The sequence below is a fragment of the Carcharhinus amblyrhynchos genome, chromosome 8, assembly GCF_965287045.1.
Source record: "Carcharhinus amblyrhynchos chromosome 8, sCarAmb.v2.hapA, whole genome shotgun sequence".
Classification (NCBI taxonomy): Eukaryota; Metazoa; Chordata; class Chondrichthyes; order Carcharhiniformes; family Carcharhinidae; genus Carcharhinus; species Carcharhinus amblyrhynchos.
The window spans coordinates 87,490,751-87,510,119 of NC_137331.1; the positions used below are offsets into that span (position 1 = coordinate 87,490,751).

A 19,369-nucleotide genomic window follows, 5' to 3' on the forward strand; every position below is an offset into this window, starting at 1 on the left:
TAGGGGATGACCTCCAGCGCCTTCATCCCTTTCTCACGCAGTTTCAGCATCGATGTTGATTTTTTTAAATAGCCTGGTTTTGAATACGCCGTGTTTTTATTTTTGTGCAGTTTTAATGAGGAAGGGTGAAGCTGCCAGGACCTATCGGCTGGCCCCGGGGTGTTGTGGGATAGCGGGACGGTTGGCTCTGGGTCATGGCGGCCGCCCAGCTGCAGTTCCACTGGATACCGCCGGCGCTGCTCTTCCTCATGCTGCGACCGCCGCTCGGCCACAGCGTCATCCACTCCGTGCCTTTCCAAAACCCGCAGGACTGCACAAAGAAACAGTTTTTCGACATTTCTCGAATGGCGTGCAGGCCCTGCGGGGCCAACCAGCAGACAAGTCCAGATGGTGGGTGAAAAGTGGTCCGGCGCTGGTGCCGGAGACAGAAATCACTGCAAATCGAGCTACAGTTTATTGAATTGATTTATTATTCTCACGTATATTTGTATACAGTGAAAAATATTGCCGCTTGCGCGCTATACAGACAAAGCATACCGTTCATAGAGTACACGGGGAGAAGGAAAGATTGCAGGATGTAGTGTTGCGGATACCGTTTTATTAGATGTATTTTATTTATATATTAATTGGAGCTGGTCAACGGTTCATAAAAGGTTTATGACCCAGAAAGAAGCTACTTGGCCCATCGTGCCTGTGTTGACCAAAACAAAAACAAACAACCCAGCCTAATTCCATTTGGCAGCATTTGGTTGATAGCCGTGCATTTGAAGTGTATATACCCAGGCACTTTGTTAATCAGTGAGGATTTCTGCCTCTACTATCCTTTCAGACTGTGAGTTCCAGATTCCTACTATACTCTGGATGATAAAAGAAAACCCTTATCTGCCTTCTAAGCTTTCTACAAATCACTAAATCTATGCCCCTCCTCTAGTGACTGACCTCTCTGCTAAGATAAATAGGTCTTTTCCATCCACCCTATCCAGGCCCCCACAATTTTGAACATCTCAATCAAATCTCCTTTTAGCCTTCTCTGTTCCAGGTAGACAAATTAACAATGCAAGTAGTTGTAAATGGATATGACATGATTGCAATTGTAGTGACATGTCTGCAAGGTGATCAAAGCTGGGAGCTAAATGACCCACAAAGGGTATTCAATATTTAGGAAGAACTGGCAAAAAGGAAAAGGAGTTGGTAGTCAAGGGTCGAATCAGTTCATTGTGAAAAAGGATATTAGTTTAGAGCACTTGGATGCAAAATCAAAACAGAAAATGCTGGAAATGCTCAGCAGGTCTGACAGCATCTGTGGAGAGAGAAACAGACATTTTGAATCTGTATGACTCTTCAGATGTAAAATCAGTCTGCATGAAGCCAAGAAGCAATGAGGGGTAGAAAACATTCGTGGAAGTTATCTATAAACCTCCAAACATTAGACGTAAGGTAGTGAATTGCATTAAATAGGAAATTGGAGATGCATGTAACAAGAATGCCTCAATAAACACAGATGACTTTAATATAGCCTGAGAAAACCACAATAGCAATGACACAGTGGTAGATGAATTCTTGGAGTGTATATAGGATTTTTTTGGACTAATATGTTGAGGAACCAATTAGGAAATAAGCTATCCTAGATTTGGTCTTGTGTAATGAGAAGGGATCCTTTAAAGAACAGTGACCATAACATGATAGAATTCTTCATTGGGATATAAAGTTAAGTATTCTAATCCACAGCAAGGGTCCTAAAACTAAACAAATGAAACTACTAAAGTATGAGGGGTGAATTTGCTGCCAATGATTGGGTAATTTCATTGAAAGACATAATGGCGGATAGGCAGTGGCTAATACTTAAGGGATGAATGCATGCATTGCAACGCTTATACATCCCTTTTTGGCACAACAAAACACAATAGGAAAAGCAAGGCTAACAAAATAAAGTGTATTAGAACCAAAGAGGAATAATTTAAAGTTGCTAGAAAAAGTAGCAGCCTGAATATTGGGAGTAGTTTAGAATTCAGCAAAGGATGACCGAAAGATTAAGAGGAGGAGATGAGTTTAAATTTGCAAGGAAATGGACTAGAAAAATGGACTATAAAAGCTTCTATAAGTGTATGAAAAAAGAAAAAGATGAGCAAAGAGGTCCCTTAAAGTCCAAAACAGAAGAATTTGTTAGTGTACAAGGAAATGGTGGGGTAATTAAATAACTAGTTCTGTCTTAACTGAAGGAGACACAAATAACTTCCCAGAAATGCAAGCGTCTAGTGTGAAGGAGGAATTGGAGGATATCAATGATAATAAAGAATAGTGTTCAAGAAAATAATAGGACTGAAAGCTGTCAAAATCCCCATTGTCTAATAATCTACATCCCAAAGTACTAAAGGAATTGGCCATGGAAATGGTGGCTGCATTAATTGTCATCTTCCAAAATTCTGTTGATTATGGAACAGTCCCAGCAGATTGAAGAGTGGCAAATGTAACCCCACGATTTAAAAATGGAAACATGGAGTAAACAGAATTACAGACTGGTTATCTTAACATTAGTTGTCAGGAAAATATTAAGAGTCTGTCATAAAGGATGTGATAACAGGACACTTAGAAAATATCAATGGGATTAGACAATTAAACGTGGATTTAAGAAAGTGAAATCTTGTTTGACAAACCTCCTGAAGTGTTTTGAGGATGTAACTAGTAGAATAGATAAGAGAGAACCAGTAGATGTTGTGTATTTGGATTTTCAAGAAGTTTTTGATAAATTCCCACATAAAAGGATAGTGTGCAGAATTGAAGCACATGGGATTGAGAGTAATAATTGGCATGGATTGAGAATTGTTTAGCAGACAGAAAACAGATGAGGAATAAATGAGTCTTTTTCAGACTAGAAGGCAATAACTAGTGGCTTGCCACAGAGATAAGAGCTTGGGCCTCAGCTAGTCACAATTTATATCAACAATTTGGATGAAGGAATCAAAGGTAATCATTCTAAGTTTACTAACAGCATGAAATCACTGATTGAGTGATGAGGAAGAAGTAATGAGGCTTTGAGGAAATTTAGACATAGAATCATAGAATGCGTACAGTGCAGAAGAGCGCCATTCAGCTCATCGAGTTTGCACCGACTCCGGCAGTTCACCGAAGCCCTATCCCCATAACTGTACATACATACCCCTAATCTACAAATCTTGGGACGCTAAGGGGCAATTTAACATGGCCTGTCCATCTAATCTGCATTTTTTGGACTGTGAGAGGAAACGGAGCACCCAGAGGAAACCCACACAGACACGGGGAGAATGTTTGGAGTTTGCACAATTGTCCAAGGTTGGAATTGAACCTGGGTTCCTGGCACTTTGAGGCAGCAGTGCTAACTACTGTACCACAGTGCCGTATGTTGGGTGAACAGATAAATACATGGTAGATGCAGCAAAACGTGGATAAGTGTGAAGTTATCCACTTCAGTAGGAAAGACAGGATGGCAGATATTTAAGTGTTTGCATGATTGCTTTAAGAACCAGTCACATTAGTTGACAGTGATGCCATTAGCGTGTTTTCACAGGCTCCTGTCTAATTTCATTTTGTACTCTGTACAGATAACAGTTCTTTCAATAAATATGTTGTTGTTAGCTTGAATCTACGTGTGCAAACTACACCTTTTTCTTTTTGTGTAAAACCCACAACTCCTAGCATGATTAGGACATTAGAGAAAGGAAATTGGCGATGAGTCAGAACTTTGTTTCATTGAGAACACTGAGAAAAGATCCCAAGTGAAAAACAAAAATATTGTGGGTGCTCTCATTTCAAATATTAGAAAGCTAGAGAAAGTCAACAACAGGATTGGAGTATCAGTCAAGGAAGACCAAGTAAGCAAAGGTAGAATATATATCACATTTTTTACTGGAAAAAAAAGGATCCACTAAGCTGCAGGGTCTTCATCCCTGTTGCAGTGTAGCAGCAGTGGGAAACTGTTGAAAAAGCATAGAGCTTCCACCCTTTTTCAAGAGGTTTTTTTTCCAATCAGAGCAGGGTGACATTCCAGGCAGTACCTGACATATTTGAAAAGAAGAGATGCTCTGCTGTACGGCTGGTACTATTTTAAAAAAACTTCAAGTCAGCAGTCCCCAGGGTAATAAAATGGAGCACTGGGAAGACAGTAAAAACAAATATATTGAGCAGTGTCTCATCGCTTGTGCCTGCAAGAGAAACGATGGGTCAATTAGGTAGAATGGGTTCTTTTAATAAAGAAATTGAATCATGGAGTTCCTATGCTGAACATTTTCAGTACTTCGTTTAAGCGAATAGAATTGAAAACAAGTTGCTTGTACCAGTTTTCCTCTGTACAACAGAAAGTAAGTTGTTCAAAGTACTCCAGAGCTAGGTTAACCTGGCAAAGTCAGGAAGCAATACTTATAATGACTTGACAAAGGTCCTTCAAGAGCATCACTCTCAAAGCCATTGATTGTTGTGGAATGGTTCAGGTTTCGTGGAAGGATTCGAATAAAAGATGAAAGCATTGCTCAGTTTGTGACAACTTTAAGAAGGCTCGTATAACATTGTGAGTTTGGTGAATCATTAGAAGATACCCTTTGAGTTTATCTAGTTTGTGGTCTCCAAAAATGAGGCAATCTAAAGAAGATTGATTACTGACAATTGAAATTGCAGCATCAAGGCAAATGGCTGCTAAAGAGGCTTTACAGTTTACTCCAGGAGTGAAGATCCACAAATTGGGAATTGACCATAAGAGGTCAAAACAGTGACAAGCATGTCAGAGACATGCAAAAATGGGCCATTAAATGAGTTTCTTGGTAGAACAAGGATAGTCAACAACAATCTTAAGTTGTGAGGCAAGACGTGAAGGCAAAACAATGCTCATTTCAACAGAAAATTGAGTGTTAATACATTATTTGCCATGAGTGAAATGACTACCAGCCATAGTTTTAGCAAAAACAGGTCCAATTTCTTAAACAGTTCAAACTGAAGGTGAGTTAGTTCGGCAATGCCATCCTGACCAGTCATTATCATTTCAAAACGGTTTCTCAGAGTCATCTCCGGAAATACCAACATCTCCACTCTGTAGTGTTGTGCATACTACTACCGAACATTTAGTTGAATCTGAGTTGCTTGATGATTGTGTCTATGCTACAATACCATTTGAGAATGATGCAGAATTAGTTTCAAGAGAAAAAGTATCTACTGAAGTTCCACATCATACTTCGAGAATCAAGGACAGCCAAATTCCAGAAAACTGTATAAACCAAAGAGAAGTGGACATCATAAAATCATAGAAACCCTAGGTGCAGAAGGAGGCAATTCGGCCCATCAAGTCTGTACTGACAACAATCCCACCAAGGCCTTACCCCTACTGCCCCACACATTTACTCCACTAACCCTTCTAACCTACACATCCCAGGACACTAAAGAGCAATTTGCCATGGCCAATCAACCTAACCTGCACATCTTTGGACTGTGGGAGGAAAACTGGAGCACCCAGAGGAAACCCACACAGACATGGGAAGAATGTGCAAACTCCACACAGACAGTGATCCAAGCTGGGAATTGAACCCAGGTCCTTGGAGCTATGAGGCAGCAGTGCTAACCACTGTGCTACCATGCCAGCCATCCTCCTAATCAACTTTCTTTTTGACTGTATAATGATTTATGGTGCAAAGTACAGTGTCTAAAATATTATTGATCCTATGTATAACATCAAAGTAATTTGTTGTCATGACAGCAAAAGTAAAAGGGTAGAGATGTTAGGTACTTTAGTGGTTGCATGATTGTTTTAAGAGTCGGTCATATGATTTGATGGTGATGGCATTAAGATGTTTCACCAGCTCTTGTTTAGTTTAATTTTTTCTCTATACAGGCAACAGCTCTTTCAATAAAACTGTTGCTAGTTTGAATCTGTGTGTGTAAACCTTTTTTTGTGTAAAACCCACAACCCCTAACATAGTTAGGACATTAACTATGTCCTAATGGGAAGTTTGAACGTTCTCCCCATACCTGCGTGAGTTTCCTTCGGGTAACCCAGTTTCCTCCCACAGTCTGAAAGATAGGCTGGTTAGGTGCATTGACCCGAGCAGTTGCCAGAATGCGGCGATTGGGGGAATTTCACAGTAATTTTGATGTACTGTTAATGTAAGCCTTACTTGTGACTATTAAATAAACTTTACTTTAACTTACCATCGAGAAAGCACAGTAAAAGAGTCACAGTCTCAGGTTAATAGGTGCCCCATTTAGGACTCAGCTGAGGAGAAATTTCTTCACACAGGGAGAGTAAACTGTGAAATTCTCTACAAAATAAAGCTGAGGAGGCCAAGTCACTGATTGCATTTAAGAAGGAGGTAGATTTCTAGACTCTAAACGGTGTCAAGGGATATAGGGAGAGAATGGAAGAATGGCGTTAAAATAGAGAATCAGCTATGATCCCATTGAATAGTTAGGAGGCTGATGGACTCAATTGCCTACTCCTGCTCCTATTCTCTCAAGTTTCTATGCCTTCTTAGCCATCTTATCAGCCTGCCTTGCTACCTTCAGGGATATTTGGACATCAACTTCAGGGTCCCTCACTTTCTCTACTTCTCAGTATTCTCCCATTTATTGTGTAATTCTTTACCTTATTTGACCTACTCAAATGCATCACCTCACAATTGTTTGGGCTGAATTTCTTATGGCACTTTTCTGCCCACCTGACCAGCCCATTGATAATTTTCCACAGTCTATAGTAGTCCTCCTTACCGTCAACCATACAGCCAATTTCTGTGCCACTTGCAAACTTCTTAATCATTCTCCTCCCATGTAGGTTCAAAATATTAAGTAGTAAGCCCAGCAGAACCCCAAAGGAAACAGTCTCCCAGTCACTAAAACATTCATCAATAATTATCGTTTATTTACTGCAACATGGCCAATTTTTGTATCCAGCTTACTACATTCCTTAATTCCATGAGCTTTTGCATTTTTAACCAGTCTGCCATTGTTGAAAACCATGTTAAAATCCATGTAGACCACATTAATTGCAGTACTCTCATCAGTTCTCCTCATTACTCCCTAAAAAATTCAATCAAATTAGTCAGAGGTAACCTTCCCTTAACAAACCCATGTTGATTGTCCTTGATTAATCCATGCCTTTATAAGTGACAGGTTGTCCTGTCTCAAAGTTGATTCCAATAATTTTCCCACTACCGAAGCCAGACTGACTGACATGTAATTGTAAGGTACAATGTTCGACCTCCAATCCTGTGACACCTCAATTTTATCCAGTGAGGATTGGGAAATGATGGTCAGACCCTCCACAAAACCCTCACTGGCTTCGTTAAACAGCCTGGCGTACGTTTCATCTGGCCCTGGTAGTTTTATCTATTTTCAAGGATGCCCCATAAGAGGAAACATCCTTTCTACTTTTATAAAAAGATAAGAACTAAGAGCAGAGCGACGTGGTGGTGCAGTGGTTAGCACTGCTGCCTCACAGCACCAGGGACCTGGGTCTAATTCCTGGCTTGGGCCACTGTCTGTATGGAGTTTGCACATTCTCCCCGTGTCTGCATGGGTTTCCTCCAGGTGCTCCGGTTTCCTCCCACAGTCCAAAGATATGCACATTAGGTGGATTGGTTGTGCTATATTCTCCTTCAGTATATCCAAGCAGGCACTGGAGTATGCTGACTAAGGGATTTTCACAGTAACTTCATTGCAATTTGAATGTAAGCCTACTTGCGACTAATAAATAAACTTTTTCTTAAGTAGACAATTCAGCCCCTTGAGCCCGCACTATCATTCAATACGGTCATGGCTAATCTGATCTCAGCCTCAAATCCACTCCCCTGTCCATTCTCCATAGCCCTTCAAACATTACTAATTAAAAATCTGTCTATCTTCTCCTTAAATTTAATCTTTTTGATACTTTCTCCCTATGTTGATCACATCTAATAATTCAATATCTGCAATATCCCCCTCTTTTGTGAAGACAAAGTCTTCATTGAAATCATACCCACATCCTATGTTTCTTTAATCGGCCTTTTTTTTAATCAATTATTCTCTTACACTTGATGTATTGATAAAACATCTTTGGATTCTCCTTGACTTTGCTTGCCAATATTCTTTCATGCCCTATCTTTGATTTCCTAATTTCCTTTCAGATTTCATCTGTTTACTTTCTATATTCCTCTCGACTTTCTGTAGTATTGAGTTCTCAATATCTGACATTAGATTTTTGTGTTTTATCTTATCCTTAAATTCTTCAACATCCAGGCATTTCTAGATGTGGCGATCCCACTCTTCTCCTTTGTGGAAATTTTTGTTTTTCTATTGTTCCATGAGAATAGAACCTTACACAAGATTTACTGCAAAACTCTGTGTGTTTTTCTTGGAGGTGGGAGGTGGCCCACCCATGGCTGGCAGTGGGATCGTCTGGATCCGCCATTGTCAATGAGGTTTCCCATTGAATGCACCCCTTGCTGCCAGGGAACCCATGACAGGCATGCACCAGTGGTAGGACCGGAAGGTCCTGCTGTCGTGAATGGTCAGAAAGTTCCAACCAAGGAAAGAAAAACTCACCAATTACTGGAGGCTGATTAAAGAAAAAGGTATCTGATGGTGCACCTTTTCCTCCCTGTGCACCAAATTCCCACATGAAGCAAATTTTCAACTCGACGCTCCAGGCCCTATTTTACCATTTTAATTCTAAGTGTTGAGCAGACTTGAAACTGGGAATGTTTCAGATCCAACTTTTAGACCCATTATCAGGCACCCCCATACGCACTCGTGCCTGAAAAAAATGTCAGCACTTCCAAATCATGCTGCAGAAGCCAGTGGATGGGGCTTAATGTGCCAGAAATCTTGCAGCTCAGATCGGTGCCTCCAACTATGAATGTGCAGAAAAAAAAATAGAATGCTGCCCCTTTACCACATCACTCCCAGACCAGATAATGACTCCCACTGGCCCCCACAAATATTGTCCCAACCCCACAACATTACTGACATCCTTATCCCCCCAGCCCCTTCGCCACCCAGTCCGATCGAGGGCCCTCCCTTTCCCCTCTCTGATCTCAGGCAGAGTGGCCACGGACCCTCCCAGCCCCCTCACTAGTCTCAGGCAGAATGGCAGCAGACCCCCTCTTCCCCCTTACTAATCTCAGGCAGAGTGGCAGTGGACCCCTTCCCCCTCATTGATCTCAAGCAGAGTGGCAGCAGACCTCCCCCGCTTCCACCACTGACCTCAAGAAGAGAGCCAATGAGTGCTCAGTACTTAACCTCCTCAGTAACTGGAGCGCCCAGATCGGACTTTTGAGGAGCATGTCTATTTTGCACCGATTCTGGATGGGCAAACGGGTTGGTAAAGGGGGAAGTGGCAGCAAAGTTGAATGTGCAGCCCATTAAGTCAGTGTAAATGCATTTAAATGGCCATCACGCCTGTTTTAGGCGCAGTCCTGATCGCGGCCGTTTTCGGGCCTTGGTAAAGGGGGAACTGGCGTGGAGGTGGCGTGGATCGCGCTATTCACCTCATGCCCAACTTTACCAAGTTTTCGCACCCAACAACAGGTGCAACTTGATGGTAAAATCGGGCCCTCTCTCTACATCTCACTCAAGCAGTCTCTTGTCTCCTTGTGTACTGCTTAGTCATAGTGTAGATAGAGAAAAATCTATTTTCTTTGAGGAACCTGCCAGACATATTTAAAAATAAGAACCGGACCTTTCAGAAATAAAATTAGGGAAAAAGCAAGAGGAGGTAGAAATTTGTAACTCTGTTCCACAAATGACAATTGATGCTCAATCAACTGTTAATTTTAAATTTGAGATTGTTAGGTTTGAAATGAAAAAAATATAATCAATTCAGAATTAGCTATGAAAACAAAGCTAACAATCCTGGAAAGTTACATCACGTCAATTTTATATATGGAGGCGAGTGTTGGAAGATTGAAAAAGCACTGGCAGAGAAGAATTGATGCTGCAGAGTTGAGGCTTTAAGATAAATAATTAAAATATCTTGGACACGTCTCATTATCAGTGATGGGGTTCTTGTAAAATTTTGAACCAAAATAATCCTGCTGCCCAAGATCAGAAAGGAACAGTTGAAATTTCTTGGGTACTTAATTGGAAAATAGTGCAGAAAGCCTGATGCTGATGGGAAAGATTGATGGTAAAAGAGATCAAGGTAGACAAAGAACGATCTTTCTCAAGGGCCTCAGAAACCTGGTGAATGTATCACCAATGAAGATGCTCCACAACTTTAGAGCAAGATTAAGATGGATGTTCATGGTTACCAATGCCCTCTTAGGGCATGATACTTGAAGAGGCAGAGAGGTATCCTGAGTGCTGCATTTTTCTGCTGTACAGGGGTGATGTGCTGAGCAACAACCAGTCTATCATTGCTACCAGTCCGTCAGCCATATGGAGAACTCTAAGAAATACATTCACTGAGGCTCCAGCATTTTGAGTGCTAAGTGTGATTATTTCTAACCTTTTGGAACCAAAAGACACATGTTGGGAGTGAAAACACAAACATTTTAAACAAATTTAATACTGAAGTAGATTGAAAAATCAACGCGAATTAGTGCCAAAGGGAGAAAAACTGAGTGAATCATGAGAAAACAAAATGGTAGCCGCACCAATAAACACACAGCTCCAGTACATGACGGGCAGTCACCTGTTGAAGGAGCAGTGCTCTGAAAGCTCATAATTCCAAATAAACCTGTAGAACTTTAACCTGGTGTTGTGAGACTTCTTACTGTACCCACCCCAGTCCAATGCGACATCTCCACATGATGTTGATTTGTGTTATAGAGGCATTTGAGAAGTTTAAAGCAAAGATCAGACCGACATTCGGTAACTTTCTAAAATGTACTAGCAAGGAATAAAAAGTCAACTACATCAATTTATGGGCAGAAGAGAAAAGGTAAATTTGTGTAATAAGGATAACAGCAGAAACCCAGACAAATATTTTGAAGAATTTAGTATCCATCTCCAATCAACAGATGTACCCCCATGTATTTCAAGCCCTAAGGCAGGAATCAGATGAGCCTGTTGATAATTATAAAATTGAAAAATGCCATCAGGAAATGCACATTTAAGGATAGTGTTGAAAGGCTGCTATTTATTTTGGGCTCTGCGCATCCAGAAATGCAAAGCAACTAAGGGGGTGCTTATTTAAGATGGATTTGAGAAAGAATTTCGTCTCTCAGCGTGGTGAATCCTTGAACATTTTCAAAGCTGAGATCAATAGATTTTAATCAATAGGGAAGTTAAGGGTTATGGAGAGAAGGCAGGAAAGTGGACTTAGTAAGTGTTATATCAGCCATGATCTTATTAAATGGTGAAGCAGACTCGAATGGCTGAATAGCCTAATATGGATTTCTAATGCATATGGTCTTACTTCCCAGGGCAATGCTTGACCAATTAGAGTCAACCAGCCTGGTTTGAATGAGAGAAAACTTATTGGTTATCAGTTAACTGGTACATTCTCTATGGCAAAGTCTCCATCAATCAGAGTCCGCCTACTAAAGAATCATAATTGGTTGTTTCCTTTACATTTGTTATGCTTGCAAATTGTCCTGAAAAGTAGAAGATGAAAAGGTTTAAATACATTTGCCTTTTTATAGCAACATTCAATTCTGTACTCAACATGATTTTTTAATACTTGCTTTTCATTCTGGATTTATTTTGTGAAGTGAATTTGAACTCACATTTTCAGGTGTCCTCACTTTTTACCAAGCCAGTCTCCACATTCAAAGGATCATTTTTTGCCACTTCTGCCAATTCCAGTATCATGTTACCCAAAGTACATTTCCCCTCTCCTCCCACTCCCTTGTCAGCATTTTGCAGAACTGTTCCCTCTGTGACACCCTGATCTACTCCTCCATCAGCCCAACTTCTCATTCTCTTCACACACACACCTTCCCTTTCAACCACAGAAGATAAGCCTTGCTTCTTTACCTTCTACTCACCATACAAGGCCCTAAATACTCCTTTCAGGTGAAGCAACATTTCACTTGCACCTTCTTCAATTTGTTTTCTTGTATTCTCTGTTCCCAATGCAATATTCTCAACACGGGGGAGACTTTGCAGAACACCTTTGCTCAAGCATGCCCCTAACCTCCTTGTTGCTTGCCATTTGAACTCAGTATCTTGCTCTCAGACTTACATGTCCACCCTTGGCCTGCTGGAATGTTGCAGTGAAGCCCAACTCAAACTGGAGGAGCGCAACCTCATTTCTCAGTTCACACGTTATAGCCCTTGGGACACAACATTAAGTATAACAACTTTAGACAGGGACTTTTCTCCTCCATCTCAACTCCTTTTGTTCCAAAAGCTTCTTTGTCCCAATGCAAACCCCAACCCCACCTCCCCTCCCACACCAGGCAATCTATTAAATAGAGGTGGTGGTATTGTCGGTGGACTAGTAAGCCAAGATAATGCTCTGGAGACTGGGTTCAAATCCCACCACAGTCAAATAGTCACCACAATTCCCACCACAATTTAATAGTCTACTAAGATTATTAAACCATTATCAATTGTCATAAAAACTATCTGTTTAACTAGTGCCCTTTAGGGAAAGAAATCTGCCACCCTTACCTGATCTGCCTACAAATAATTCCAGATTTAGTGGTTGGCGCTGAAATGGCCTAGCAAGTTATGCAGTTCAAGGGCAATTAGGGATGGGCAACCAATGCTGACCTAGCTAGTGATGCCCAAATCCATGAATGAATAAAGACAAGTTGTTCTTCAATTTCCTTTCACTGAGCACTGACCTTTGTTTTCCGATTAACACATCCTGTTATGTTACCTTAATGCCACTAATAGCACCATCCAAAGTCCTTTGCACTGCCATTAACATTTCCTTGTCATGTGCTCTACACATCTTTTTTGCAATGTCTTGTAGCTCCTACCTATCACCAAAGTGGCAGCACAGTGGTTAGCACTGCTGCCTCACAGCACCAGGGACCCGGGTTTGATTCCCAGCTTGGGTCACTGTCTGTGTACAGTCTGCACAATCTCCCCGTGTCTGCATGGGTTTCCTCCAGGTGCTCCAGTTTCCTCCCACAGTCCAAAAAATGCACTGGTTAGGTGTATTGACTATGCTAAATTCTCCCTCAGTGTACCTGAACAGCTGCTGGAGTGTGGCTTTTGGGGGATTTTCAGTCATTTCGTTGCTGTGTTAATATAACACTGCAATGAAATTACTATATACATTAGGCTTAATGTAAACATACATTAATAAATAAACTTTAACATTTCTTTGTTTCAGCTTCTCCATCCCTTATATAATATATAATCCATCACATTTCTCCCTCTCTTTACAGATTCAGAACATTAATTCCATCTCTCTCCCCACAGATGGTGCCAGATCTGCTAGTTTTCCAGCATTTTCTGTTTTTATCCATGGTTAATTAGTCCAGGCCTCTGGCTTGACAGTCCAAAAGTAAATAAAATATTGCACCCTGAACTAGTCTTCTATAAATGCTGTGATTTTAGAATGAAATGTATGAGACACAGGAGAGCTATTCTAAAATGTTTATTTAAAGATTGTAGCAGGTTATGTTTATGGGCCTTCAGTGTAAAGAATTATTTTTCTAGATTCGTCTATTGGTGTTGGGAGTGGGCTAGCTACTCAGAAGCCATGAGTTCAGACTCCACCATGACAAATTGTGAAATTTGATTTGCATCTGAAAAATTACCAGGAAAATTTCTGTTCCAAAAGCCTTACTGGTGAGATGGGCTCTGAAGTTTTTTTTTCAAAGTGGGAACATGTTAAGAGCTACAGTGAGGAGAACTGAGATGGTGGAAAGCTCTACTTCAATAGCAGGGTGAATGGACAGTGGGATGTATACAGTGTCATGCTTTGAGGGAGGGTACGGTCCGAGGAGCTGACACTATTATATGGAAATACAAATTTATCACTGAAATATAAAAGTTAGGAATTACAGAAAGATTGAGAGCATGTCAGGAAGGGATTTAAAAACCAGAACGAAAACTTTTAAAATTGAGGGACAGAAAATTGCCACATGGAGGACAGCAAGTTAAATGGGATGCAGTGTGATTTCAGATATGGGCAGCAGGGTTTTAGATGAGTTCAAGTTTATACATGCCATCTTGCCATCGGAAGATCTGTTCCACATGGGCACCTGTCTCATTTTCTAATGGATAAAGAATCAATGTAGAACACACTGTCTTCTGTCATCAAGCTAATTTTGCATTCAATTGGCAACCTCACCCTGCATCCCATGAGATTTAACCTTATGCAACATCTACCATGCAGTACCTTGTTAAAGGCCTCACTAAAGTCCATGTAGACAATGCTGGTTGCACTGCCCTCATTTACCGTCCTGGTTACCAATTCAAAAAACTGAATCACATTTGTGAGACATGATTTCCCACTCACAAAGCCATGCTGACTGTCCCTAATCAGTCCCTGCATCTCTAAATACCTGTAGATCCTGTCTCTCAAAATACCTTCCAACAACTTACCCTGCAGCCCTTTTTAAGCAAAGGCACAACATTTACCACCTTCCAATCTTTAGGCACCTCACCTGTGACTACCGATGATTCAAATATCTCTGCTGGGGACCCACAATTTCCTCCCTAGCGTCTCACAATGTCCTGGGATACACTTCATCAGGTCTCAGGGATATATCTACCTTGATGCGCTTTAAGACGTCCAGCGTCTCCTTCTCTGTTATCACTACTTATTTCCCCAAGTTCCCTAACATCCATGCTTTTCTCAACAGTAAATACTGATGAGAAATATTCATTTTGAATCTCACCCATCTCTTGTGGATCTGCACATAGATGACCTTGTTAACCCTTAAGAGGCCCAGCTCTCTCCCTAGTTACTCTTTTGGCCTTTATGTATTTGTGGAAGCTCTAGTGATCCTATGTAGTGATTCTATGTCTGTGTCTGCACGGACTTCCTCTGGGTGCTCTGGTTTCTTCCCACAGTCAAAAGATGTGCAGGTTAGGTGGATTAACATTGCTAAATTGTTCCTTAGCGTCCCAAATTCCTAACTTCTGCAAGCATATGGATTAGGGATTATGGGGATTGGGCAGATGGAGGGAGGTGTTGGCCTGGGTAAGAAGTTGAATTGATGCAGGTTTGATGGGCCGAATGGTTCCTTCTGCACTGTAGCGATTCTATGATTATGGAATTTGTCATGCCAGTAGTAACAATAACACCTTAGCTTTGGGATCCCAGCCCCTTGGCCAATATTATAGGAAAACCTCAATGCTCAATACTTCTCAAATTACTCTAAAACTTTCAATAAATAAAAATATATAGTTAAAGTGTTAGAGAAACAGAATATGCTACTTTAAATGGGTTCTGAAATATGATTGTACATTGTATTTCAGTGATCCACGGCCCTCTAACCCTCTTCACCTGAAGAGCAAACTTGATATCCATTAACAATGCCACATAAGTTTGACTTGTAAATTGATGTTGGATTGATTCAAAATAATATGTTCTTTCAGGTACATCATGTATATGTCAGCCTGGTTACAAATTGATCTCTAACAATGGTGGCCCTTTCATCAGATGTGAAAAATGTCCTGTTACATCTCCAGTAAGTAAATTGTTTTAGTACTTTATCTGAACTATGATACATTAGTCCTAATTTTCAGTTTTGCTAGGAATCCTTTTGCCAAATGCTGTCTGTCAAATGCTGCCTTGATGTCAAAGGCAGTCAGTCTCACTTCATCACTGGAATTCAGTACTTTAGTCCAGTTTGGACCAAGGCCATAGTGAGATCCAAAGCTGAGCGGCAGAACCCAAATTGAGCATCTTTGAAGAGGTTGTTGCTGAATAAGTGTTGATTGATGGCGCTATAAATGGCATTTTCCATCATTTTACCAATGATTGAGAGTAGACTGATGGGGGTGGTAATTGGCTGAGTAGGATTTGGTCTACTTGTTGTGTCGGAATATGTTTGGGCCATTTTCCACAGTGTTAGGTGGATGCCAGTGTTGTAGCTGTACTGGAACAACATGATCAAGGGGGTTGCTAGTTTTGGAGACAGCTCCACTAGTGTGATGTTGGCAGGCTGATAGTCTTTGCTGTATATAGTATCTTTGGTTGTTTCTTGATGTTACGTGAAGTGAATCCACTATCACTGGCATCAGTGGAATAGAAGGCCTCTGCAACTAACCTGTAAGTAGTTCATAAGCCTTTAATTGGTGCTGGTGGAAGTTCCTTCATGCAGATTATGCACATTGAACTATCAAATTTTAAGAGAGGTTGAAGGCTTGATCATAAAACTTCAAAATGACAGTGCTGGAGTAAAATCAGAATGATGTAATGATTTGGCTACTCTGCATGATGCTGACAATGGTCACGTGTGCACGTACAAACTTCTTTTCAAATATAGCATTCCTATTGCAGAGGCCGTATTGATAGTTGAATAGGCCTCATAGCAATGGGTGTTACAGAGTCCAGTTTCGCCCCCTATAGGTTTTTAAATGTGTCCTAAAGGAAAGGAGAGGTAGCAAAGTGAAGAGGACTATCGAGAGGATAGGACTTAAGCAGCATAAATCTTTAGATTGCACAAATGCATTTCACTGCTTTTTCATACCTTTCTGATACTGATGTTTTCCTCAATATGTATTTTATTTTAATTCTTTGATTTCAAGGCAGTCACCCAAGATGGATGGAGCTGCATTAGATGTCCTTCAGGTGCCATGATAGATCATCAAGGAAAATGTCGGTGTTCAGTGGGACACATTAAGAGTATGTACTGCACAATGGTGCCTGTGATTCAAAGATTTTTTTTCTACATGATCACATGTGGTAATATTATGAACTAAAATGTGATTTACTTTCTTTTAAAAAGTAATAATGCAGAACATTCTGCTAATTATTGTAAAATCAAGCTCCAGCAACTCTGAAATTTCAGTGTTGACACCAGCAGCCACTAGTCACTTAGAATGGAGTTAGAGGAATGTGAAGCACCAGTCTTGTCTTCAAACAAACATGTAGACAATGCGTTCCCACAAATGCCAAAATCTTATTCTTCAACTGGTATGTGGATGGAATTTTTTGGCTTCCCACAGGCAGGAAGGCAGAGATCCTCTAGACTTCTAACATGTTTTTTATCCATTTGTGGGATGTGGACATTGCTGGTTAGGCTAGCTTTTATATTACCCATCCATAATTGCCCTTGAGAAGGTGCTGGTGTGCTATTTCTTGAACTGTTGCAGTCCATGTGTTGTCGGTTCATCCACAATAATGTTAAGAAAGGAGTTTCAGGATTTTGATTCAGCAACAGTAAAAGAATGGCAGATGGATCCAAGTCAGGATGATGTGTGACTTGGAGGGGCACTTATAGGTGGTGATGTTCTCATGCATTTGTTGCCCCTGTCCTCCTAGGTAGTAGAGGTTTTGGGTTTGGAATGTGTTGATGAAGGATCTTTGCTGAGTTGCTGTAGTGCATCTTGTTGATGGTATACACTGCTGTCATTGTTGGAGGCAGTGAATATTTAAGGTAGTGGATGGGGTGCCAACCATCAGGCTACTTTTTGCTGCATGGTGTTAAGTTTTTGAGTTTTACTGGAGCTGTACTGATCCAGACAAATGGTGAGTATTCCATCATACTCCTCATTTGTGCCTTGTAGACAGTGGACAGGCTTTTGGGAGTCAGGAAGTGAGTTACACTCTGCAGAATTCCCAGCCTCTGGCCTGCTTTGGTACCACAGTATTTATATGGCTAATCCAGTTCAGTTTCATAGCAAGAGTTGATTATGAGTGAATCAGTGATGGTAATGACATTGAATGTCAAAGGGAGGTGAGTAGATCCTATCTTTTCTGAGATGGTCATTACCTGGCACGTGCATGGTGCAAATGTTACTAGCCACTTACTAACCCAAGTCTAAAAATTGTCTGGATCTTGCTGTATTTGGACATGGACTGCTTCAATATCTGAGGAGTTGCGAACCATGCTGAACATTGTGCAATCTTCTGTAAACATCCCCATGAGTGACCTTATGAAGAAGGAAGGTTATTGATAAAAGAGCTGAGGATGGTTGGGCCTTGGACCCTACTTGAGGAATTGCTGCTACTATGTTTCAGAACTGAGTTGATTAACCTCCGACAGCCACAACCATATTTCTTTGCACTAGGTATGATTCCAACCAATGAGAATTCTCCTCCAATATCCATTGACTTCCCGTTTCACAAGTGCTCCTCAATGCCGCACTCATTGAAATGATGCCTTGATACCAACGGCGGTCATTATCACCTGTTCTTAATTTCAGCTATTTTGGCGATGTAGGTCGAAGGCTGTAAAGAATCAGGAATGGGATGGCCTTGGCAGAACCCAAAGTGTCAGTGAGTGGCCCTGGCAGAACCTAAAGTGTGTCAGTAGCAGATTATTATTGAGCGAGAACCATTTGATAGTATTGTTGATATCATTTTCCATCACTTTGATGTTTGAGAATAGGTTGTATTGTATCAGGATGATGTGTGACTTGGAGGGGAACTTATAGGTGGTGATATTCTCATGCATTTGTTGCCCCTGTCCTCCTAGATAGTGGAGGTTTTGGGTTTGGAATGTGTTGATGAAGGATCTTTGCTGAGTTGCTGCAGTGCATCTTGTTGATGGTACACACTGCTGTCATTGTTGGAGGCAGTGAATGTTTAAGGTAGTGGATGGGGTCGTAAATAGCCAGGTTGGATTTATCCTGTTTTTTAGAGACAGAATGTATAATGAGCAATTTTTTACATTGCTGGGTAGATGCCAGTGTTGTAGCTGTTCTGGAACAACTTGATTAAAGGTGCAGCTAGTTCTGGAGCACAAGTCTTTAGCACAATGGCCAGAGTGTTTTCAGGGCTCTTAGCCTTTGCAGTATCAGTGCTTTCAGCCATTTCTTGATATCATGTGGAGTGAATAGAATTGGGTGAAGACTGCCATCTGTGATGCTGGGTCCTCAGGAGGATGCTGAGAGGGATCATTCACCTCTAGTTGAAGATGGCTGAAAATGAAGATGGCCCCCAGTCAAGCTCCAGGCCACTTAAGGGTCTCATCAGAGGAAGTTGCTCATTAAACCCTATCAGCTTTGACAGTGGCCCACCTCAGGAGATTCCTCGTTTACAGGCACTCTGTTCCCGATTGAGGGAACTAGTATCGGGAATGCAGAGGCTGCTGAAAGTCTCCTGAACCCTCTCCCTCTTGCTCACCAGACAACTCTGTTCTTGCAGCCACCATCTCCACAATCCACTTTTGTCCACACTTACCTCTATCTACAATCCATAGCTGATCCCTTCTGCAGGGCTCTCACCACTCATTTGTGATGTTCAGCATCAATCTGTGAGGCAGATCTGTGGAAAAATAGGAAATTATACCATGGAAGAAGTGCTTTGGCCTCCTCCAGCCTCTCGATACTGGTTGGGGGCATACCTATGGCAAAC

General features: G+C 41.2%; 1 protein-coding gene across 1 annotated transcript in view; it reads left to right on the forward strand.

The window, feature by feature from the left end:
• Positions 1 to 194: 194 nt before the first annotated feature.
• The window catches only part of tmem67 (transmembrane protein 67), a 130,509-nt gene continuing 111,334 nt past the window's right edge, over positions 195 to 19,369 (forward strand). The window contains exons 1-3 of the mRNA XM_080194964.1: positions 195 to 390; positions 15,442 to 15,533; positions 16,597 to 16,693. Of these exons, the coding sequence (XP_080051090.1) occupies positions 195 to 390; positions 15,442 to 15,533; positions 16,597 to 16,693 (385 nt within the window). The remainder of the gene's footprint in view (positions 391 to 15,441; positions 15,534 to 16,596; positions 16,694 to 19,369) is intronic.